Source organism: Crocodylus siamensis, chromosome 7 (assembly GCF_052110815.1).
Source record: "Crocodylus siamensis isolate JL-2025a chromosome 7, ASM5211081v1, whole genome shotgun sequence".
Taxonomy (NCBI): domain Eukaryota; kingdom Metazoa; phylum Chordata; order Crocodylia; family Crocodylidae; genus Crocodylus; species Crocodylus siamensis.
This window is the reverse complement of record NC_143401.1, coordinates 58,260,153-58,284,608: the sequence shown is the minus strand read 5'-3', so window position 1 is coordinate 58,284,608 and position 24,456 is coordinate 58,260,153. Positions and strand designations below refer to the sequence as shown.

General features: G+C 41.6%; 1 protein-coding gene across 2 annotated transcripts in view; it reads right to left on the bottom strand.

Annotated features, from left to right (window-relative positions):
- IPMK (inositol polyphosphate multikinase) overlaps window positions 1-24,456 on the bottom strand; it is a 57,032-nt gene that overhangs the window by 23,097 nt on the left and 9,479 nt on the right. For both annotated transcript variants that reach the window (XM_090057520.1, XM_090057522.1), the window contains 2 exons: window positions 24,034-24,119; window positions 8,945-9,041 (listed from right to left, as the gene is read on the bottom strand). In XM_090057520.1, coding sequence (XP_089913646.1) covers window positions 8,945-9,041; window positions 24,034-24,119 — 183 coding nt within the window. The remainder of the gene's footprint in view (window positions 1-8,944; window positions 9,042-24,033; window positions 24,120-24,456) is intronic.

Sequence of the window (24,456 nt, the reverse complement as noted above, 5' to 3'; positions counted from 1 at the left end):
ACTTCCATTTGATTTGGCACCTCTTGCACAAAGGCTACTAGTGCTGGGGCACCACTGGCACTACCCTTGCTACAGTACAACCTGCACACTTGTGCACGTCTCCATAGCTCCCTCTAGATCAGCGTTTCCCAATCAGTATGCCACAGCACAATGGTGTGTTGTCAGAAATGACCAGGTGTGCCATGGAATTTTGGGGGGAAAAAAAGTCATGTTAGAAAAATAAATGAATAAAGAAACATATTCTATAAATTAGTTTTGTTGATGGAACTGAAGTGTATTGTGTCATGTTGCCATTTCACTGTACAGATAGATGTGAGACAGTATGTCACGCTATGCTCCAATGACGTTGTATGTGGTCAAAAAAATCATGTTGAGCAGAGAAGTCGTGGAGTGTGCAGTTAGTGTTGAATCTGAACATGAGCACAAGGAAGTCAAAGGGTGAGCCAACACTACTTCTACTGTGAGTGTTATTTGCATTATGGATTTTCATTTACTGGCAAACTAACTTGCCCTCTTCCAACATGTTTTGTGTGTGGGGAAAAACTTTCAAACCATGCCATGGTGCCAAGTAAGTCGAGGACAACTTCTTAGAACCAAAAACCTATCCCTTGCCAACAAGGATAAAGATTTTTTTTTTAAGTGTTTAAAGGAACAAGATGAAAAATAAGTGCAAATGGTGAAAGACAGCATAACAGTGTCTGATAAAGTACTGGAGGCAAGCTCCTTGGTCACTGAGCTTGTTGTGAAGACAAAAAAACCACATACAATCACAGGGTCTTTAATTTTACCAGGATGTAAAGAGATTGAGGGTAATATTAGGCTCAAATGCAGTCAATGAAATTGCAAAGGTTGCCCTCTCAGACAATAAGACAAGTTGCACACTGATGATATGTCTGCTGACATTGAAACTGTTGTTCAAGAAAATATAAAATCAAGTGGAAATTTTGCTTTGCAGCCTGATGAATAAACAGATATTGGGGTCATGTTCAACTCTTGGGTAACATCAGGTTCATTGATGAAAGCAATATAAAAGATTTTTTTCTTCATTTTGCAAGTACCTACCAGATAACACAATGAGAAAAGAAATGTTCAAGGTGACAACAGCCTACACTAAGAAAGGAGAACTTGTTACCTGTCCGCTCCATGTTTTTGGGGAAACCTGACACAGGACACAGACTGTCTGACTCACAAAGAATTGCCCCCCCTCACCTAAACAGGAACCGATTAAGATGCAGTGAGACACACACCTAAAACCCTCCAGATAAGGGTGACAAAAGTGCAACAACTGCCCTAGGTCTCATTTGCATCTGAGATGGGAACAGATGACCATTCATTTACATGAGAGATGGAGAACAGAAAACCTGAAGCATAGACTGCAGTGAATTCTGGGATCAGCAAAGCAGGGAAGCACTGCAGGATGGGGAAGCTGTGCTCCAAATGCTAATCAACTCCCACACCCAGCTCAGCATTTATCAGACCAGTTCTAATCTGGATTTACAAAGGACTTTTCCTTCCCCCCCTCACACATACACCTCTAAGCAAAAGCAAGTTTATTGGGCATCTCGGGCCGTACATTCCCCGGTCCCACTATGGGAGGCCTATGTAAACTTAATTGGCTACAACTCGGTTACCGGGTTAGGGAATGCTGAGGCAATAGACCGAGTCAGAGGGGGTATGGGCAACATTTGAACAATGGTACAGGGTTCATCACAGCGTCCAGCCCGTTGGAGCCCTGTCCACAAGTGCTGTCATACTTTTCCCGAGACGACTGGTGGAAGTCCTCTCCACAACAGGTTATGAACACTCTAATAATTGCCTTAAATCTGTTAAAAGACTATAATAAGATCTGGAAAAGTCATGCTAAGCTGAGGCTTGTTCACAGCAAGTAAAAATCCAAAAACCCTGATGCTGCAATCTATTGTTTCTGAAGACACCAGGAGATATCCCATCAAGTATATCTGCTATCCATAGGAATGTCCAGCTGGCTCCAAGTAGATGTTTCCTGAGTATCAATCAAGTTCCTGAGATGTTCCACCCAGATAACCCCTTGACAATAGAAAAGACAATTTGATTTACAATATTGAGAATGCTTGAAAGAAGCTGAACTGGGGGTATAAACATCTGTAAAAGAAGCAGCAGTGTGTGCGCTGACACCACTCGCTTTCTTCTGGAGAGGCTGCAGGAGGAAGATCATCTCCCTTCAAGGATCGTGCTGAGAATTTTGACCTGTCAGCTTTGCAGCCCTAGTGCCTTGGACTGGTGAGATCCCAGCTCTCTCTCTCTTTTCTCTTCTCTCCCTCTAGGCATAGATTTCTGAACTTGAACTGTATTAGTTAAGCTTGAGCTAAGTTTCCCCAAATACTTAGTGAAACCAGGGTATATTGTGACTGTTTGTGTTTGGTTTTCCTTTGCATGTCTATCACTACTAGTGTCAATACATATTTCATCTACTTAGCAATAAATAACTTTTATAGTCAAACTGGTGGTAACTGGGTATATTTTACCTTCTTTACTTCTCTTTCCCTATTGCTCTGTAGCAACGCCCCTCTTACCTAAGCTAAAGATCCCTGTGAAGCCTAGAAATACTGTGGAGTCTGCTCATCAAGAGACTAAAAGACTGGGACGTGCTGAGTTCGAAACACATAAGGGGATCAGCTTGTACAGGCTGATTGACCCAGTTTGGCTCTGACGTGCCCTAATGAACTGAATGCTGGCCCATGAGGGTGTCATCTGGACACCTAGACAGATTCAGAGGTATTCTGTTTAATTGTGTGCTTGTGTCTGACTGTGGTTATTGTTGCTCTGATGAACTGATTCTTGGCATATGAGGGTGTCAGCCTGTCCATGCTGATCAACCCGGGCAAGTCAGGCATGTCACGTTAATCTGTGTGTGTTTGTGTGTATGACTGATTTGGGGACTGGAGGAACTCAGCCCAACTGAACTGAGTCCTGCAAGATAGCTCCACTGGGGGTGAGGGCTTGCACAAGGGAGAGATACAGCTCCATAATAGAAACACAGATAACACAAGCAGCACATTGATAGAATTACCAAGACCCTAGCCCTAATAAATGAGCACACCCCAAAGTAGCGGGCAAATCTGGTAACAAACTGGAATGGAAAAACTGCCTAAGTGCATAGATGAGGCAGCCTCTATGACAGGGAAAGTGAAAGAGTTTTTAAACCAGGTCAAGCAAAAAACCTGCAATGTGCTGGTGACCCACTGTTTCCGGGAAGCACCTGAGCCCAAGAGATTGCTGGAAGAACATCTCAGTTTGCAATGGAGCAATACAAATATTGACCTTAATAAAAGCACAGCCCTTGAAATATCTCCTTTTCTCATTGTTACGTGAGGATCTGGGAGCAGAACATCAGAGTTTGCTTTTGCATGCAGAAGTATACTGGCTTTCCCATTGAAAAGTTAATGTCACATTTATACGAGCTGAGAGGAAATAAAATCTTCTTTCGTTTGGAGCAACATGCATATGCAAACCTGACTGCTGATGTGCATGTTGTAGCATGGTGCGCAAAGATTGCCTACCTGGGGTGATATACACACCTCAACAATCTAAACAGGAAGATGCAAGGAAAAAAAAAAAAAAAATCAACAACCTTCTCTCCAGCACTGATAAACTGCATGGGTTTAGATCCAACTAGCTCTCTGGTGTGAAAATATAGCAGAAGGTAAGTTAGAAAACGTTCCCCCGGTAAACTGGGCAGATCCAACTAGCAGTATTTTGGTCCCATGAGCCATATAGAATGGCCTGGTGGGCCAGATCTGGCCCATGGGCCGTATTTTGCCTGTCCCTGATCTAGACTATTCTCAGTGGTAGGCAGATGACAGAACAAGGAGCAATGGTTTCAAGTTGCAGTAAGGGAGGTTTAGTTTACATATTAGGTAAAACTCTCTCACTAAGGGGGTAGTAATTTAAACACTGGGACAGGTTACCCAGAGAGACTGAAATCTCCATTCTTGGGGGTTTCTGAAACCCAGCTACATAAAGCCTTAGCTAGAATTATATAGTTTGGGATGGTGCCACTCTGAGCAGGGAGTTAGACTAGATAACCTCTTGAGGTCCCTTCCAACTCTAATTTTCTACAAATTCAAAGCTGCAGTGTCCCAGGCCAGAAGCCCGGGGCATTACAGCATGCCTCCTTGCTCAGCTGGAGCAGACAGCTTGGACCAAGGCTAGTGCACCCACCTTGAGAGGATGAGGGTTTGTAGGGGAAGTGCAAAGCATCCTGGGACTGTGAGTTAACTTGAATATGGAGATCTGGGACAGAAGTTCAATAAACTGATTTAACCTAAATTAGTTATGTCCTTCCACATTTATCTTCAACCAGTTTTGGCCATTTTGAAAGCAGTTTACATGCACTGAACTTCTATTGTGTTACAGACTTGAACTAGTTTCCACTCATTTATATGTCATTTCTGTCCCTAGCCTAGGAGTTAAAGCATTTTACCTACTACCTTGTCTCTTGAAATATAGCCAATGGGCACTTGAACACGTCACGGGGTTTCATCCTCATTAAATTAAATAATTACATGCAATGCAGGAAAGCAGGACCATCCCATGCTGCCCCCCACCAAACAGGGCCCTCCACCCCGTGCCCTGCCCCGCAGCTATGGGAGCAGGGAGCCAGCACACCGTACAAGAAAGAAAAAAAAGAAAAAAAAAAGCATCAGCAATTCAAAAGAACTACAAAAAAGTTGCAGTGTCATCTGATGGGCAAAAAGGCTTATAACAAGTCTCTGAGTACCTTTGTGTTTGCATACAATGAATCTATGGACACGACGCTTACAATGAATCTATGGACACGACGCTTTAATTTGCAGAGAGCTAAGCTAAACTATGTGCAAGGAGTTTTAGTTTAATGCACCAGAAAGACAAACCCACTTGTGCAAAGCCACACCACTGCAACAAGAAAGGGCAAAAAAAATGTGACATGTGCAAACACCCAGTGTTACTCAAATGTATTAAACAACTAAGACCAGTAAGTCCTTTAAAAACAGTTAAGCAAAACCCACCAGCAAGTTTAGTGTCACTCCTACTCACCCCCTCAACAACTTCAGGATATTTGCTTCAGGAATAAGTCTGTTTCCTGCCTCAAAGTATCTAGATTTATGTGCGGATACCCTTGATCAGATCTTCCCCATTCCCAGAGGCTTCTTATTCTTTCATTTATACTTGCCTTCAAAATAAACAGACCACAGATTTTGTGAAAGAAAGTCTACGTGTTTTTGCTGCAGTGTTCAATTCCCATCTATATTCTGTTCAGTACCTTAGTACAGTGGTTCCCAAACATTTTCCAGTTTTGACCCCACTTACAGACGAATAATTTTCTGTAGTATTAGTAGTAACTGTTAGTATGTCCACAATGAAAAAGAGGCAAAGACTTATGCATGTTTCAGCTGCTTCACAGTAGCTGCCACCAACTACCCAGCAATAGGCACGTCTACACATGTGCTTTAATGCGTAGTAGCCTGTTTTACTGTGCATTAGGAGGATAATGGCAAAAACTGTGCTAATGTGGAGTAAAATGAAGCTACTGTACATTAAGTGCCACTAAAAAAATCATGCACATTAGGGTAGCCTAACGCGCATTTAGTTAGCACCTCACATTAGAGGTACTAAAACTTAATGAGCACTAACAAAAGTGCATTAATAAACATGTAGACGCATCCAATGAGAGCTAAACCAAAGCAACTTAACTCAATTGCTTCGGCTGCCTTACTGAGGGGTAAAAATAACCTATGTACAAAGCAAGTGGAATGGCCAAGGCATGGTAAAATCCACTTCTCCACTAACTGTGGGCATATAGGGCCAATTCATACATGGGGGAAGTTAAGGGTTCTGTGACTTGGCAACTTTTGGGATAGCATCTTATCCCCTTTAATCTATCCACTTATCTGGATCCCATAACCACATAATTGAAGTATACATGTAAAAATAAAAAGCCTCTGGGACTGGAAGACATTAACAAATCAAGGGCAACAAACTGATTCAGGGTACTTCAAAGTCTTAAGGATATTTATTTTCACAATGCCCTTGTGAATTGCTGAAGTATTAGCATCATTTTGTTTTGTGAAAATGGGAAACTGAGGCACAGGTGGACAGGGTTCCTACCTCAATGATTTCAAAGGGAATTAGGTGACTTGACTGCTTCTGAAGATCCAAGAACATGCACAAAAACTGTGGCAGCTCAGGGAACTGAACCAGGATCTCTGAAGTGCCAGGTCAGTGACTTAACAGCAGGATCATCCTACCTTTCCTACTATCTGCATTTTTTTAGCTTGAAAATATTTACACAGGCAAAGTGATCATGCATCACTTCTGTAATGAAATATGCATCACTTTAAGTTATAATTTTCTAAAATATTATGCAAGTCACCATTATTTTCAAGTGCTTCTGATAGTTGCACATATATGCTCAAACAGAATCCTTTTTAGAAAGCTGCATATGAATACAGAGAATAACAGCTGTTAAAATGCCTATAGGCTAGATAAACATCCACTAAACATAAAAGGATTTGCATACTTCATATTAAAAACCCATTCAGGAAAATATTTGTAAATATTCATACTTAATCTCTGTAAATGCATTCCAATATATAAAGAACACATTTCTATAGTTTAGGGGAAAAAATCCTTCAGGTTTTTTAAGTGGTGTTTATATATTTTATTAAAACACTGAGGAAAACAAACCATATGAGAACAAAGCTAGTCCAGTGCACATTGCAAGATTCATCCACATTCTGAAAGTGCTTAACCATTCTGTCTTTGGAAGATTTAGTGGCCCAAAAAAAGAAAAGAAAAAAAAAAAAAACCAATTGCCATATTCTATTTGGTTTTTTGTAATTTACTAAGATCTTGACATTTTGAATAAGGGAAAGGAACATCAGTTGCTATCAGCTGCAGAGAAAGAAAGGCTTTAAAGTAATTCACATTGATCTGACTGGTTCTTAGTCTAGGTAAAGAAAATTAAGAGTCTAAAAAGCAATATACAGTACTTAACAGCAGTAAAGTTCAGGAAATGAGCAAGGGAAGAGTCAGGCAGGACTGGCTAAAGCCTTAAAAACTGAGCAAAATAACTAAAATGGATATTTTAGATATACATGGGGAAATGTAATTTTTAAGGCCTATGAATGTCTAATCATATTCTCCCACATGAACTTGTGCTGGTGGGTATGCATAAGTCAGAACCATCATGTTTCAATTTTATATTAACATAGGCAGGTTGATGCTGGCTCACATGCATCTGCTTGCTAACCCTGGTAAAACTTGATTTTGGAGACCTATACATATATATTTTCTCCTTTCTTTAAAAAGACACATTATTTCAGTCAAGTTGAACAGTTGCACCACATACCTGAACCAATGTTAACATTAATGTGGGTAACTGTGGGCATGATTTTGTATGTTCTTTAGCTTCATTATGTGCCAATTTATATTCTCAATGCGTTTTTTATTCAGGCTAGCTAGCAACTCCTTCAGACCCATCTAAGTGCTGCAGCAGCCCCAGACTTCTCATTTCCACTCTTCCCCTAAAAGCAAAAAAATAATTACCCCACGTAGCATCTGATGCTGCAGCTCTCATCCCTCGCAGCTATCTTTTTTTTAACCCAGGTACATTCAATAACATTCCAAGTCTGACTGATCCTCCATTTTCCTGCTGCAAGTTTAAGATATCCAGCAGTATGCCTATGGAAGCCTCACCTCCTTCACTAATAAAACATCTCTGTCAGATAAATTCTCCCTCTTTACCATGATACTCTCATCCAGAAAAAAACTACAGGGGGCTGTGCTTCACATGCTGCCGTGACCACTTAAGGCTCTACATCAGATGCTCCCAAAAGAGTAGGAGGTAGGAGAACCTCTTACAAATTTAAGTATGATTAATACAGAATGTAAGCTACATAAAAAATAATTAACAGAACACATTTTGAAAGTGATATGCAGACATAATCTAGAAATGTACCTACCACTGACTAAGTCCACTGAACAGCACAAAATATTTAAAAAAACCAACAAAAAAACCTAGTAAGTACCAGTATGGAATTCTGAATCAAAAGGGGCATTTAAGACTCAGAACTCAAAAGACAAATCCTTAGCCAAATTCTTAAGTGGTATGTAGATCAACTGATGTTCCGCCATGCCCCTCCCTCCCCCTGTGAATTTGCCAGCACTGTATAACTTTCTATCCTAGATTTAGGATAAAAAGGAACAAGAATTGAAGCTTACAGAGTAGAGGGGTTGAAAAGCTAAACTCAATGATGTGTATATAATTAGGAAGGTCAAACAGTGACAGACTGTAAAACTGATTAAGATACTGCAAAAAGAAAATAAGGTATAAGTGTAAGCCAACGAAATACCAGGTACTATATTAATTATGGTAAAACTTATTTTCACAGAGCTTTCAGAGTCCAATTCATACTGTATTTGGACAGCAATTTACTAAGTAGCATAAGGCAGAACATGTTACACAAATACTGCGTGACTTCTAGTAACACTAATCACAGATTTAGAGAGACTTTACACTGTCCTTCTGTTTTTCCATGATCTGGAGGTGCAATTTCTTCACGTAAGGGATGAGAAAGCAATAAACTAGTTACTACCATCTCAGATATGCAGTAAGGGTACATGTCTTCTGTCTCCATTTATATTTCAGAAAGATTAAAGGGAAAATAAATCAATATATGCATAACACTAAATATATTAAAGGTATTTGATATTGGTCTCTCACAAACTGAGGATATCTGTGGGAAAAATATTTACTTGCACTAAAAGTTCTTAAACCGGGGGGGTGCTTATTTAAGTGGCTGTTTTAAGTAATGTTATAGAAAACAAGAGTTTACTACAAAAAAAATTGGACTTGGGATTGCCAGTTATTCTCCAGAAGATTTTCCATCTAGTTGGGGCTGACATCATAAAATAAGAACATTACCATTTGGTGCAGTAGGCGGTGACCAGATGCCAAAATATTTTGGCAAGTATTTCCGCAGCTCAAGGAGAACACTGTCACAACAATCAGCAGCAAAAACCTGAAAGAAAACAAACAAACAAACAAACAAGAGGTTGAGGATGTGAATCACTTCAAAATGCACACTATGTACCTTCCAGAGTCCAGCAACTATCACGTTATCCTTGAATATTTAAAGCTACGTCTCAAAATGTAAAGAGCCTATAAAATTTAAATGAAATATTAAACAATATGAGTAATCCAATGCATCTGTGATCTCCCAACTTTCAGAAGTCAGAATTAGCGAGTTCTCTATTTACAGAGTACTGAACTAGTTAACTTGAACAAAATTCAGTTAATCTCCGATCAAAATTTAAGCTGTGATTGTTTGTATAAAAAAAAAGCAGGATAGAGTAGAAAAACGAACTCAATCTTCTCTAAATCCTGGATTGTAAGGATTACTAAAGATTTTAGCCATTTTCAATGTTATCAGGTTTAGTCTACAGATGCAATCTGCATTCGGTTTCCTAACTTCCCCCAAAAGTAACCCAGAGCTGAATTCCCTTGACTGAATTGCATATATTCCTACAACTCATTTGCTTTAGAATGCGAGGAAAGTGTGAAGAGACAAAAGTTAGTTGAAGTAGTAGTTACCCTTTTGTATTTCTGCAATCTCACCATATTTGCCCAAATCCAAGATGACTGAATTCAAAATGACTCTCCAATTGGCTCCATGTGATTACCTAGCCAGAGAGCAGTGCAGGACCCAGTGCCAATTTCCTTACTGCTCTCTGGCTCCCCACTGGGTCCTGTGCTGCTCCTTGGCTCCCTGATGAACCAATGAGTGGCAGAAGAATTAGTGCAAAGCCAGAGAGCAGAAGAATAAAGCAGGCAGCCAGAGTGTGATGAGGGACTAAGTGATGCATCCTGTGCTGCTCTGGCTCCAGACTCATTCCCCCTACCGTTTCCAGGCTCAGCTTCGAGTCAAGGAGCAGTGCAAGGACCCAAAGAGCAGCAGGAGAATCAGCTGGCAAAGAATAAAGCCCCCACTGTGGGCTTACCCTGCCTCCCCAGAGCCAGGTGGAGAGGGAGCTGGACAATCCCCACCTTCTGCCAGCAGAGGGGGCACAGCCCGGTGATTAACACAGCTCCTGACTTCCAGCTCAGACTACATCCCCCACTGCAGCCTCTCCCACCCCCCTGCACTGCCAGCACCAGGCACAGCCCAGCTGGGGGTTCAGATCCAGGCAGGGGAGGAGCTGTTTTTCCCCACCCTACTCCCTCCTCAGCCAGCCAAGGAGGGGATGTAGCTATGGGACTCACCTGGCTCTCGGCTCCAAGAGGAAAGAAATGCCCCCTTGGGGGCTTCCCTCCTTACGCCAGCTTCTCAGGCTCCCAGGGCTGAGGAAGGGATGTAGCTAGGGGATTGCCTGGTTCCTGGCATGGTGGAGATGGGGACAAACAACCCATTGAGGGCTTCCTCCACTGCTCCCATGCCAGAGAGACCCCATCTGGGGGTCCGGTGCCAGGTCAAGAGGTTTCCCCCAATGCCCGCTCCTCAGTGACCAGAGACTGAGGAGAGGGCATAGCTAGAGGTGGGGAGGGGGAACTCGCCATGGCAGTAGCCAGCAGGCTGGGAGGCATGCTCTAATGCCCCTTCCCTACCAGTACTGGCCACTGCAGCCATCTGGCTGCCTTTCCAGTTTGAAAAGTGTACGTCAGTTCACTTGCTTATCAATCTAGGCAATTTAGAGGAACCTGCAAAGAGTGAATCAATTCAGCTTTGGGCTTTTTGACTGTCTGTACTTAGTCTTGAGGTCTCCCTCAAGTGATCTGTTTGGGTCAGGTCTATGAAACTACATAGCAATTGTCAATGCAGTATGACACAGGGAAAAAAACCAAACAGGATTTTCTATTAAAAATATTTACTCATCATTTTTCTGCCAGAAAGATTAAAAAACAGCAAGCTTCACTTCTTTTCACTTGTAAGTTCTGCACAGGAAAAATTAGTAGCCCTTCACAGGATTTGCAGCCTCAAGCAAGTTCCAGAGGCTCAAAAGGGCACAACAAACCCTGACCTATCATTCAAATAGTCACAAATTCCTGGAAGACCAATTTAGGCTGGACATAAAGGAAAAACTTCTTTACCCGAGTCCCCAGGGCCTGAAATAGACTCCTCCCCGCAATCCCGAGGTGGTGCAACCTACTCGGGATACTTTCAAGAAACATTTGGATGCCTATCTTGCTAGAATCATTTGACCCCAGGTGATCTCCTGCAACTTGGGCAGGGCGCTGGACTCTCCTTTCCAGTCCTAATGTCTATGAAATCAAAGGAGTTACATTGTAAGTCTTCAGCATAGCAAGAGGAAGGAAAAAGGGAATCCATCAGGGACACAGAGCAACAGCGCTGAGGACAGGATCTTCTCTGTGCAGCTGGGTTTTTAAATGCTCACCAAAACTGGTCTCACAATAGGTAATGGAGCGATTCCCAAAGAGTGTGCCACTAATGTGCCATAGGAGCAGCAGAACTGTGTCATAAAAAAAAAAAATGCATTGGTCACAACATACTGACCAACACAACAAAGCTGACAAAATCTTGGAGTGCAAAGTCCTTAGTTTGCGAAAATCCCCCACTGCCACCATTTAAAAAGATTAACCAAAAAAGCCTTTGTTCATATTATTCATTTCAATAGCACTTGTTAAAGTGGCCAAGACAATATGAATACCAATGCTATAAGCTTATTTTATTATGTTTATAGCTCTTCAATTACTTTGTGACAAAAAACCGTCATGACTTTGCAGTTCTTAGCTTTTTAGAGATTTTTCTAGAAAGAAAGGCTAAGTATGAAATACCAGACAACTTTCAGTGGTTGGCACACAGCTGAGTATCCCTTCACAAGAGTTACAACTGACCACACAAAAACTGTTCTCTAGCACATTTGAGCAAGTAAACAGCATTCCAGTTTCTACAGAATAAGTAGTAAACATCAAATAGCAGCAGACTTTTTTTATTTTAATAATTTACACAATGGAGCCCCGAGAATTAGAATTTTAAAATTCTACAATGAACTATAAATCTAGGTCACTCTCTAGCCTCTCAATAGTTTTGGGTTTTTTTCATGTCCACCAAATTACTTGTTCTCCAAACCATTTCTCTCTTCCTGAACTTTACGCCTTATTCAGAGTCTGCAGGAGAGGAAGACAACTGTTATTTTGATGGAATAAAAAGAGAAGAATGGTAATAACGTTAAGAAGCTTCTTGATCAGAGCCTGAAGCAAGGTATAAAGAAGGGCAACTAGATTCAGCTACATGGCCACAATGGATGCAGTTAATAATAAAAATCTAGTTTGCCATTTCTTTTGGCAAACCAAAGAGGAAGGAGGATGGGGGGCAAAAGGGAGGAAGAAATTAACTACAGATCTATTTAACACACCAAATTCAAACTCAGTTCTAGCTACAGAAGCTAACAAATCAGACACAAAACATTAATCACAAGCACTAGGTTACTTTCACTGTGGAAAATTTAATATAGCATGTAGTGCATTTTTTTAAAACATGCATTAAATATATTTTGTGGTTACCTATAATAAAATGTTTTTAAATGTGGGAACTAGCAATGATATCTTGGTATTTTCACAGTGGAAACCACAGTTTTGTTGGGGTTTTTATTTGGGGGGTTGAAAAAAAAGATTTATTATTATTAATAATTATAAGCCATGCTCTTCCAAATCACTTACCAAATGTTCACCACAGCATTTCTATTAAATATAAATTTAATAAACTTCTGCATTACCTAAACTATAATATACTTTTGAGTTGTAGCAGCTTATTTAGACAATATAACACTGTATCATCTGTAGTTAATTAAGCTATAATTACATGTGGGATAGTCTAGTTCAACTAGAACAGTAGTCCATATGTAGGCATAATACAATCCAAGTTATATTTGCATAGGTAATCTTCCATTAAAATATCTAATTTGCCTGAGTTTCCACTTCTTATTACCAAAATAAAATTTGCCACATTTCTAAGACTAAACAAAGTTTACTCTTTTGAAGGAAAGTCATATTTTCTCATATACCACACCCCCACAAATAAGATGGGCACTTTGTTTTTGGAAAGTAGGGGAAAAATATATTTCAGAATCATTGTGGAGAGAACTCACTTGCCCTCAGCCGACCCAGGCACTCTTCAATTAAAAGCTAGTGTTAACACTCCTCTCACAGCTGCTGATGAATTGGTAGCACCTTTTAGCTGAGCAACCAAAATACTACCACACAAAGATGTAGTGCATATTCCCATCTATGTTTCTTTATGCCACTTGTATATTTTTCAAACTAGGTTTGCAGCTTTGTTAAAAATTTTCTCCTCCCTAACAGTGCATGGAGAGCCACCTAAAACATGCTGGTCTACTTTTTACATGCAACCCAGGTTACCACTTTGAATGGGCAAGCTAATGCAATTTGCTGATCTTAGCCTGTTTTACCCTTTCAACAGCATTCTTCCTCCTATTTTGAACTGCATTACCAGGTTCTGATGTACAAGCAGATCTCACTGCTTCCCCCTCCCCACAATAGAAAAGAACAGATGACACTTCAGGGTATCAAGCCACATATATGACGGCAGGAAGAAAAAAAGCTTAAGCCAATGATCCTGAAAAGACCCAGAATATGGTCTTCAGAAGTCTCTTCATTCTGTTTACTGAAACTAATTCTACAAGATCTAGTTTCACAACATTACTTGATGACATTGTAAAGGAACAAAAATATTTCAGTACCCAGCAGCAGACTAGCCATTACCCTTTTTTTCCAGTAAAATCTAATTTAAATCAAGACATGTATTTTGTAAACCTGTGTTAACAAAATACCCTCATTCAGGGGTGCCCAGCCCACAGGCAAGGGATCAGATCCAGCTCCTGGTGCTCCCCCTGGGTTCAGAAATTTGGCAGTGGGGAACACTAGCACTGCTCCTCTGCTGTCAAGCTTCTGGACCAGTGGCAAGTTGACTCTGGTTCCCAATCCCAGTGCACAATTCCAGGCAGGGCCAGCACTGGGCCCCAGGGCTCAATCCCAACACAGGGGGCTAGCACTGTGCTCCAGGGCTCAATCCCAATACATGGAGTCAGTAAAGGGTGGCGCTGGTTTCCAGGTCCTAATCCCAGCACACAGGGACAGGAAAAAGGCAGCACTGGGAACCAGGGCCCAATCCTGGTACTCTGGCAGGAAGAGGGCCGTACCAGACCCCAGGTGCCACTCCTGGCACATAGGGGCAAGCCCCACAAGGTCTGATACTGGTATGCAGGCCTCAAATCAGGCCCACAGACTGGTCCCAAGCCACTCACCTGGCCCACAATGCCAAAAAGCTTGAGTACCACTGCTCTAATTCATCCTGCAGCAAAAGATTGCTTTTCTGCCTAATTTAATTTTGTGCCACCAGCCAATAACAGTTTACGCAACACAAGCTGCCTTATCACATTTTGCCTTATGTAGGCTGAAAGACAGACATGTAACAGCTACCCTGCAAGGTTTGTATATCAGAAAGCTAGAACATCTTTAAAGGGCTGACTGATTCATGCCATGCAGAAGAGTGGGAAAGCATCAGAATTGTTTTCAGTCAATGGAAGTCACAAAATACTTATTAAAATGTGAAGTGGTAAGACAAAAGAAAGAAAGAAATCGATTAGAAGCAAAATGAGCTGCTACCTCAGAAGAATCTTGAAGGAAATAAAACATACGGTGGAAGAACACAATCACCAGGAACACCGTCTAGCATTCTCTCCACACCTAACTTCTGTGGAGTTACAGGAACACAGAAAATTCATGCAATTCACATTCTGTGCCAAAAGAAACTGCCAACAGACAGGCAGTGCATTAGACCAACATTACTGAGGCTTCAAAGTTCAGTACTGTAAAAGTTAAAAAACTATATGGCAACAGTGGTGATGGTGATGTATGCCCAACCTGTATAATAATTGAGGCAGGTTCTTCTGATAAAATAAGTTTATTAGAATCACAGAAAATGAGGGTTGGAAGGGACCTCAGGAGGTCATCTAATTGTTGGCCCCTGCACAACGTAGGACCATCCCTAAAGATATCATCCCAGACAATCCCAACCAAGTTATGATAAGATATACTCAAAAGAGAGAGATTTAACATTACATGGACAACAGTGAAACTGTAATTACTTAAGCTCTCAGGTCAAGCAGTTGAAAAGTGGGCAATGTTATTTAAAATGAAGAGGGTGTTGTGCTCTAACATCCTAGATTTGTTTTGGAATCACTTAAAAAAAATTAACAATCAGAATTTGATTAGCTGAAATTTTAACAGCTTACTTACATGAACATTGTGTGTCAAAAGCTGTCAGTACTGCAAAGACTGTTACTACTTAACTGCAGGATTATAATTAGCCAGCAGCAGGAGAAACCTGTTTTCTGTGAAAGAGTTAGGCTACAGAATTAACCTTTCTCCAATCCTGGAACTGAGGGAATTCATACAGCCATACGCTGAACCTGGGTCCTCAGATTTAGAAGAGACTCTTGCCTGACAGAGCTAAAGAGAAAATGCCAAATCCCATTCTCTTCTCTCCCTCAAATACTCATGGCACCTTCAAAATATTCTAAGTACAGTATACCAAGCTGTGGCTTCAGCAGCAGCAGGAGCCCAATCTCAGAAAGGTCAGCAACTTCAACACATTGCCAAGAGTGAGAGAAAGAAAATCTTAACATGAGAGAACATAAAATAATATTCTCTTAATATTTTGTAAGGCAAAACATAAAAAAAGGCTCCTCTGTAGCCTACAGCAACTATTAGGAAGCAGGAGATGTAATATTTTTTCCAAGACATTTTGTTATAAGAACTCTTCTCAACATAAATTTTTAGGCAACTTAGACATAAGGATAGACAAAACCTCAGTATGCTAAATAACTGAATAGTAGTATTTTATAGTTCAAATTATAGTAGTAGAAGTAGTAGTTTGATAATCAGAAACACACACAAAAAAAAAAAAAAAATCAAATGGGGGAAAGAAGTGCCATATGGCAAACTTTATAACGTACTGCAAAAGTTTTTTTTGGTTTTTTTTAAAGGCTTAAATATATTACATTGCAGAATATGCTACAGCTATAACTCAGTCTTGCAGGAAGATTTACATAGGCAAGCAGCAACAACAGCTGGTATAAAAACATTTCTTTCCCAAACCTAACATTACCGATCTAGGGGCCCATCCTGATGTACTATCAGTTGGCATGTGCGGCAGTCAGGTTCAGACTGAAGCAGTGAACCAGTCATAAAACAAGTTACTTTTCAGCAAGTTTTAACAGTTTATGGAAGCACATATGTAGGGACCTACTGTATTCACGGCGGAAGTAGACTGCACAGCAGCTCCTTTAATCTTGCATGTTTCCCTGCATGCACCCCCACTGATGATTAGTGGAGAACCCTGACGCTCCCCCTGACCAGCACAGAAGCCAAAACAGTGGTTTTAAACATGATGCTATTTTTGCCTCCCCACCAGTCAGCAGCAAAACAGCAGAGCCTTTTGTGGCCCCTCAGCCAATCAGTGGCAGGAGGCAAAAACGACGCCATATTTAAAACTGCGGTTTTCTCCTTGCCACTGACCAGAAGCGAGCCACAAGCAGGGCCCCTCTGATCAGCTGCGGGGCAGGGGGGAGAGAGCGACAAAGGGATGGACCTGCAAGATTAAAGGAGCCCCAGTGCACCATACTGCCACACTTGTGTCCCTACACATCTGTATATGATGAAACTACAGTATCCCACAAAATTTGTAAGAGCTTCTGCTAGTGGCTACCAGGTGATTTCTGCTCTTAGTGTAGACAAGACCAAAGAAAGATACTTAGGAGGCCACTTACTTATAGAAAGATGGACACTTTAAAAACACTACTATTGTCCCCATCTCTCTCTTGTATTTCCCTCCCCTCCAAAACTAGCCCAAACAGAAAGTTTCCCTCTTGCTTTGCAGAAATTTTCTACAAGTTTTCCCACTGTCTCCAATTACATGTAGACTGCAAAATTAAAGCGACCAAAATGCTCTGACATACAACAGTGCTTTTAAAAGGAAGGTCCTGCTGGAGATCTATTTTTCTTCAGTCTCTGCATATGAATTAGGAAAAAATACAAATTGTGCTGTGATCATAAGAAAATCTGAAGTCTTTTAAACAGGAAAAATAAACTGGCTAAAAACTAAGTATTTTTTACTTAGCCTTTAGCTAGTATGTTAAAATATGTAAGTAAGTAAGTAAGTAACTTCAGTCAGTATCTCAGGAGCATGTAGTTAAAGTGGAGGAGAGTCTAAGAAACACACACACACACACACACACCCCCGCCTGCAGGTATGAGCCACAGATTCACAGAATAAGACAAAGGAGAAAAGAATATTTTAAAGTGCTGTACACACCCTTTTTTGGTTTTTTACAAGATACCTACTTAAATAACATACAATGTGAGAGACTGATGTTCATCTATATAGTTCCACTGCATTTTAGAGAGGTTAGTTTCTGAGTTACATTTTTTCCTATTATAGTTTTTTTTCCCCCCTTCCCTAAAAGGAGGAAATTGCAGCTACTTATTTCTCATTACTGACAATCATCACATTTGTGTAGGATAAAGCTAATAGCGTTTTCTTAATGAAATAAAATTACATAGAAATTCAGTCATCAGATAAACCAAAAAATTTTATTTACTAGGGATTGCTGGACTGAAATTGTACTCCACCTAAAATATGGAAGCATATTAAAGCTGTTGACCTCTCTGAGACTGAGCTCATGCTGAAGCCCCAGTTTTGTATACTGGAAGGAGTTCCTTGACCTAAGATACTAGCCGCATTCTACTTTTAACACCCCAGGGAATTATGCATAGAAAAATTCAAAATTATACAAAATTAATTACTTTTATATTCTTACAAATTAAACTAAATAAAGCACTATTTAAACCTTCTTTAGAAATATATGCAGATACTTGTGCATGGGAGGGGTGTGGGGGCAGTATGCATGTGTGGGAAATTTGTGGGGAGAAGCGTGTGGATGGTTTGTGAAGGGCTAGGGTGGGGTAGAGTTTGTTGGCGGGTGGGTTCCCCCATGCACAGCCCCCCCCTTCCCCCCCGGCCTCACCCCACACACAGCCCCCACAGCCACACCCCCTTCCCTACCATGCACACAGACCTGACACCATGCCCCTCCACCAGTGGCCGCAGCAGCAGGCCCTCGGGCACTCCTGGCTACAACAAGCAGAGGCTCCTGGCAGTGCACAGCTCCAGCAAATCCCAGGGGCTGAACATGGCAGTACAGAGCCAGGCCAGCCCAGCCTGCTGGCACGCACCTTCAGGCCAGAACAGAGTGACTCCATGACAGCACATGGGGCTCATATCACTGTAGGTGGAACCACGTGCAGCCCCTGGGATTCACCAGAGCTGCACACCAATGGGGACTCTGCCTGCCCCCTCCAGGAGCACCCCAAAGGCCTGCTGCCTATTGCTGATGCTGCCAGCAGTGGAAGCTGTATACCATGGGATATGGGGCATGTTGCACACCCACTGCAAAACGCCACACAACCCCATGTCCACCCCGACCTCCTGCAGGCAGGAGTCCCCTTCTCACTTACAAGCTACACCATTGGGAATTCAGTGATATTATGCAATTATGCGCAGTCATGCCTTTTATGCACAAAATTATGTGGGTGCATAATTGCATAATCTCCTGGGACACAACTTTTTGCTTAAAGACTTAGAATCTAGGAAACATGCTTTTCCTTGTCAATTAGCACTTCTAGGGCTTCCCTTACCAAAACTGATCACAAACCTAGAATCTAGACACGAACAGATTTTCCTGAATATCTAGCTACTCTTTCAAGTCTTAGTTAACCTCGGCTTCTGTCCACAACACTTACGAGCTTTGGAAACTGCTGTAAAACTAACACTTGTGGTAACTTAGATAAACAGGACATGGCTACATGACTTAGATAAACAGGATCTCTCTCTTTAATTTGTCATTACTTTTGTCCACAAGCTTCTTTGACATAGTACTAAAAAACAAGCAGAGAAACAGACTGTAGGGTGGAAGTTAGAACCTCAGAAATTTCTCTTCAAAATAAAAATAAAGATTTTCTTTTTTATTCCCTGGATCAATGGAAAAACTCACTATCCAAGAGGATAATTTTGGTCATAAATAGTGATAGCACACCTTTATCAGTTATTACAACTTGTATATTAGAGTTCATACCTTACTACTGCATCATTCTTTAAAGGCCCCCTTTGTTCAGCCTCCAACTCTCACCAAGGAACTACTAAAGCTGGATTATATCCTTCATAATCCTACCTAATGACATAAATATCAATATTTTCTAGAGGTTTTACAATGATTAAGTCTACGTTACTCCCACTTGAGCCATTTCTATTTCACTAATTTCTATTTTAGTAGTGTTATAACATCAAATATAAAGTTATACAAACATATAAATATTGTTTTCAATTGCATCATTGCATGCCTCATTTAGCAGCCATCTTTATTCAAAACAATTACAAAATATAAAACATTTCTTTTTGAGACTTAACTAAGAATCTTTAATTAACACACACAAAACCCTCAAGACTCAAAAATAGTTGTTAGAAATCTACAGACTGGGTAGTAAACTTTTTAAGAAGTCTCTCCACCTTCCCGAGTTTCTGGATTCTGCCATTTGAAAACGTGTAGAACACAAATATTTCAATACAAAAGCTTTCATTTTTCATAAAATCCATGTTACCTTCTATAAAAAGGATGGAGGATGGGATTCACCTCCAAAGAAGAACATTCTGCACTGGTCTGGTCCTGCAGGGAACAAAGCAGGAAAGCCAAGACTGCAACTGAACTCCAAATAGCATCAAGCATCAAGGACAATAAAAAGTCCTTTTTCAGATATGTGAGGAGCTGGAGGAAAAGCAAGGGCAACATTGGACCCCTGCTGAACCAGATGGGACAACTGACAACTTGCACCCAGGAAAAAGCCAACATATTAAATGAGTACTTTGCATCAGTCTTTCATCAGTCCCATGGGATGGCCATGCCCACTACAGGACAGGCAGGTCCAGATGAGGGAGATCCCCTGCCCTTCATCAATGCTGACCTTGTGAAAGAACACCTTGAGAGGCTGGATACCTTCAAGTCAGCTAGCCCTGACAATCTACACTCCAGGATACTCAAGGAGCTGGTAAGCATCACAACCCAAGCCTCTGGCATGGATCTCTGAAACCTCCTGGCACTCTGGTATAGTGCCCAAAGACCGGAAGAAGGCCAGTGTGGTGCCTATCTTCAAGAAAGGGAGGAAAGGGGATCTGGCAAACTACAGGCCCATCAGCCTGACTTCTAGTCCAGGGAAGATCTTAGAAAAGTTTATTAAAGAGGCCATCCTTAATGGACTGGCCAACGCCAACATCCTGAGGGATAGCCAGCATGGGTTTGTTGTGGGTAGGTCTTGACTGACCAATCTCATTTCCTTTTACAACCTGGTGACCTATCACCTGGACAAGGGAGAAGAGATGATGTCATGTATCCTGACGTCAAAAAAAGCCTTTGATCTGGTATCCCATGATCACCTCTTGGCAAAACTGGCCAATTGTGGCCTTGAGTCCACCACGATCCACTGGCTGGGAAACTGCCTCCGTGGTCAGACCCAGAGGGTTGTAATTGATGGAAGTCAATCATCATGGTGTCCTGTGACCCGAAGGCTCTGTCCTTGACCCATACTGTTCAACACCTTCATTAATAAGGTGGACATTGGAGTCAGAAGCGGACTGGCCAAGTTCACCAATGACACCAAACTTTGGGGCAAAGCATCCACACCAGAAGACAGGTAGGTGATCCAGGCTGACCCGGACAGGCTCAGCAAATAGGCAGATGAGAACTGGATGGTGTTCAACACTGAAAAATGCAAGGTTCTCCACCATGGGAAGAAAAACCTGCAGCATCCTTATAGGCTTGGCAGTGCTACACTGGCTAGCACTACAGATGAAAGGGACTTGGGTGTCATCATTGACCACAAGATGAACATGAGCCTGCATTGTGATGCTGCAGCTAGTAAAGCGACCAAAACGCTGGCTTGCATCTATAGATGGCTCCTCAAGCAAATCCTGGGATGTCTTTCTCCCCTTGTACTTGGCCTTGGTAAGGCCACAGCTAGAGTACTACGTCCAGTTTTGGGCTCCACAATTCAAAAAGGATGAGAAGCTTGTGAGAGTCCAGAGAAGAGCCACGCACATGACAACAGGCTAAGAACCATGGGGCTCTTTAGCCTGGAGGAACACTGGCTCAGGGGTGATCTAATGGCTACCTATAAGTTTATCAGGGGTGACCACCAGTTTCTGGGGGAACATTTGTTCACCAGAGCGCCCCAAGGGGTGACGAGGTTGAACAGTCATAAAATACTGCAAGACTGTTTCAGGCTAGACATAAGGAAGAATTTCTTTACTGTCTGAGCCCCCAAGATCTGGAACAGCCCGCCATCGGAGGTGGTTCAAGCACCTACATTGAACACCTTCAAGAGTAAATTGGATGCTCATCTTGCTGGGATCCTAGGACCCCGGCTGACTTCCTGCCTTTCAGGAGGGGGGCTGGACTTGATGATCTTCCGAGGTCCCTTCCAGCCCTAATGTCTATGAAATACAGCATGCTCAGGATTCTGATCCACATGACAGGAATATGACACTTCAATATATTCTACTAGAAATATTTGATGCTACATAGTCACATAAAAGCCTATTTTGTACACATACATATATTACCATAAAGTTCTATAATATACTTTATATGACAAGTAAATATTCAACATAAATAGTGTAGGTCTGAGTAACGAAGGTGGAATCTGACAGTTCAAATAACTTTTAAAATCTACAGCACAGTCGGGGGTTGCATGCATACATATGCATGTGCACATCCACATTGTAAACAAAAAAGATCCAGAGGGTTAAGAGAGATGGAGGGTTATGCTACAGAAAATAATAAAACGATGCAGAAAAGGCCATTAAAATCGCTATTTGTTTTTTGTTTTCCCTAAATGTTCCCATATTCTTGTATTAAGGGAGGGAACACCAAGCTTAACAAAATGAAAAGGAAATGCAATTCTTAAACACACAAAAAACCACACACACACACGCACAATGAATAGTAAAAGCCCTTAGAGCAACATGTCGTAAGACAAAAGACAAAAAGCTAACTGGATTTTTAAAGGATGTTTATCAAAACAATGAGTAGCCACGGCTGTTCTTTTATTTTTCTTTTTAGGATTAAGGACATAGCAAGTCTCCTGCTTTGGGACAAAACCTACTAACTAACAAGGTTATTGTTATTCCATGATCTAGGCTCTCTTTCATCTTCCTCCGAAGCTTTTCAGTACTAAGTCCTAAGAAACACAGGCCCACCCCTAAGGTAGACAAACCACCGTTTAACTGCCATATATAGTTTTCTACATTCCCAGATCCTAATTTACACTAATCTGTTAAAAGGGCTGGGACATCTTAAGGTAGACGGAATATGGGCCCCATAGGAAAAAACTCCACTAACTAACAAGCCTTGACTAAACATAAACCACATAGCGTCTTAAATTTTGTTTATCTGATTTAATCAATAAAGCAAACTCAAGAATGACAAAAGGTTTGGACTATATACAAAGTGCATTAAACTCTTGTCTTGAAAAAATATAATAAAAAAGTTGTAACAAGTATACAGAAATTGTGGGAAGAAAATGCTGTAAAATTCTCAATAAACTGAGAGTTTCACATACACGAAGAGAGTGTTGCTGGCTTGCTTTTAGTTACAAGATATAGTGGGATGGGATTGGTGGGAATTGCTTTGTGGGGGGGAGGAGTTATTTGTCTGTTTGGGGTTTTTTAAGCATAACAGAGAAGGAAGCAGAACTCTTTATAGTGAGCCACAACTGGCAGGATAGGCAATATGCATGATATGCATTTTTGCAATACTACATTCTATAAAAAAAAGTAAGGGAGACTAGGAAGGAATAAGAAGTTGGCAGTACACATAGTGGCTTTGCAGTCAGAAAAGTCAATGCTTTCTTTAAGGGAAAAAACATTATATATAGAATTGACTAAACCCTTACTATTGTTTATGGAGCAAGAGAGCTCAGAGTCTTACTTAGAGACTAGATCAAGCATTCAAAGAACAGATATCAACAGCAACAAGATCTAAACAACATAAAAGTCTTCTCACACAACACTGCCATTACAACAGGGGTTGTCAACCAGGGCTATGCATACCCCCAGGGGTACTTAAAAAGGTCTTCAGGGATACACGGTGGGGGCGGGGGCAGGGATGAAGCACACCCTGGAATGCCATGGTGGATCACCCCAGCACGTTCACCTCTTACCAAGGGGGGGGAGGGGGGGGAAAAAGGGGCACACCAGGTGCTGCCAGCCCCATGCAGCACACTACGGCGCCTTCCCATCCCCCACTTCAACTCACTCTCCCGATTGAGACCCTCACAGTGGCCCAGTGGCCAATGGGGGGGGGGGGGAGAAGGGAGGAGTGTGTTTCTATGCCTGCTCCCAGGAGCAGGGCTGTGGGGGGAAGGAAGAGGGAGCAAGGGCAGCACTGGCCCTCTGTGGGCCGCATAGGTGCTGCCTGGCCCAACGGTAAGGTAGCATGTGGTGGCTGCCACCACTCCATGCCACTTTCCCATGGCCAGTTGTACATGCAGCTCCATGGGCTGCTGACAGGAGGCCTGCGATTGGCCAGGCGCAAGGCCCATCAGCAGCCCCGAAGCCACACACGCAGCCAGCCACAGAAAAAGTGGGGTGTGGTGGTAATGAGTGTCAGTGGGGCCACAGAATGTGGGCACCACCCCTATATCTCCCCCACATCCAAAAAGGTTGAATACCCCTGCATTACAACATCATTCAATCTTGACACTTAAGCAGAATTTGAAAATTAGCCTCACATGTGAATAAACTGTGCCCTGCTTGCCTGTTGTATCACTTAAACTTTCCTCTTAGTAAGGGCCAGGGAACCTTTTAAGTCAGAAATATAATTCAACCTTCATTAAGATCAACTATAACCATAAAGCAGGATTCTTACCTTGTTGTAAAACTCCTGTTCTCTGGGACCCCGAGGTGGTGGCTGCAATTGCTTCAAGACTGTGCCATCTGGATGCTGCAGAATACCTAGAAAACAAACAGGTTGTTCTAAACTTAATTCTAAAAAAAGATACAACTCATATTTTTTAAAGCTAGGAAGTATGATACTAGAGGTAGTCCAACTCCTCAATTCAATTTCTCCTGCAACTCTTTGTACAGAGGCATGGAAATAGACAAATACCACAGCAAACCCTCTATATCAGGGGCGGGCAATTATTTCAGCAGGAGAGCCACTTAACAAGTTCTGGTGAGTTGTCAAGAGCCACACACATAAAATTTTTAGAAGGTATCTTTTTAACCAATTACAGATTTTAAAAAAACAAGTCATATACTAAAACAATCAAACATCTACTGTAACATATTT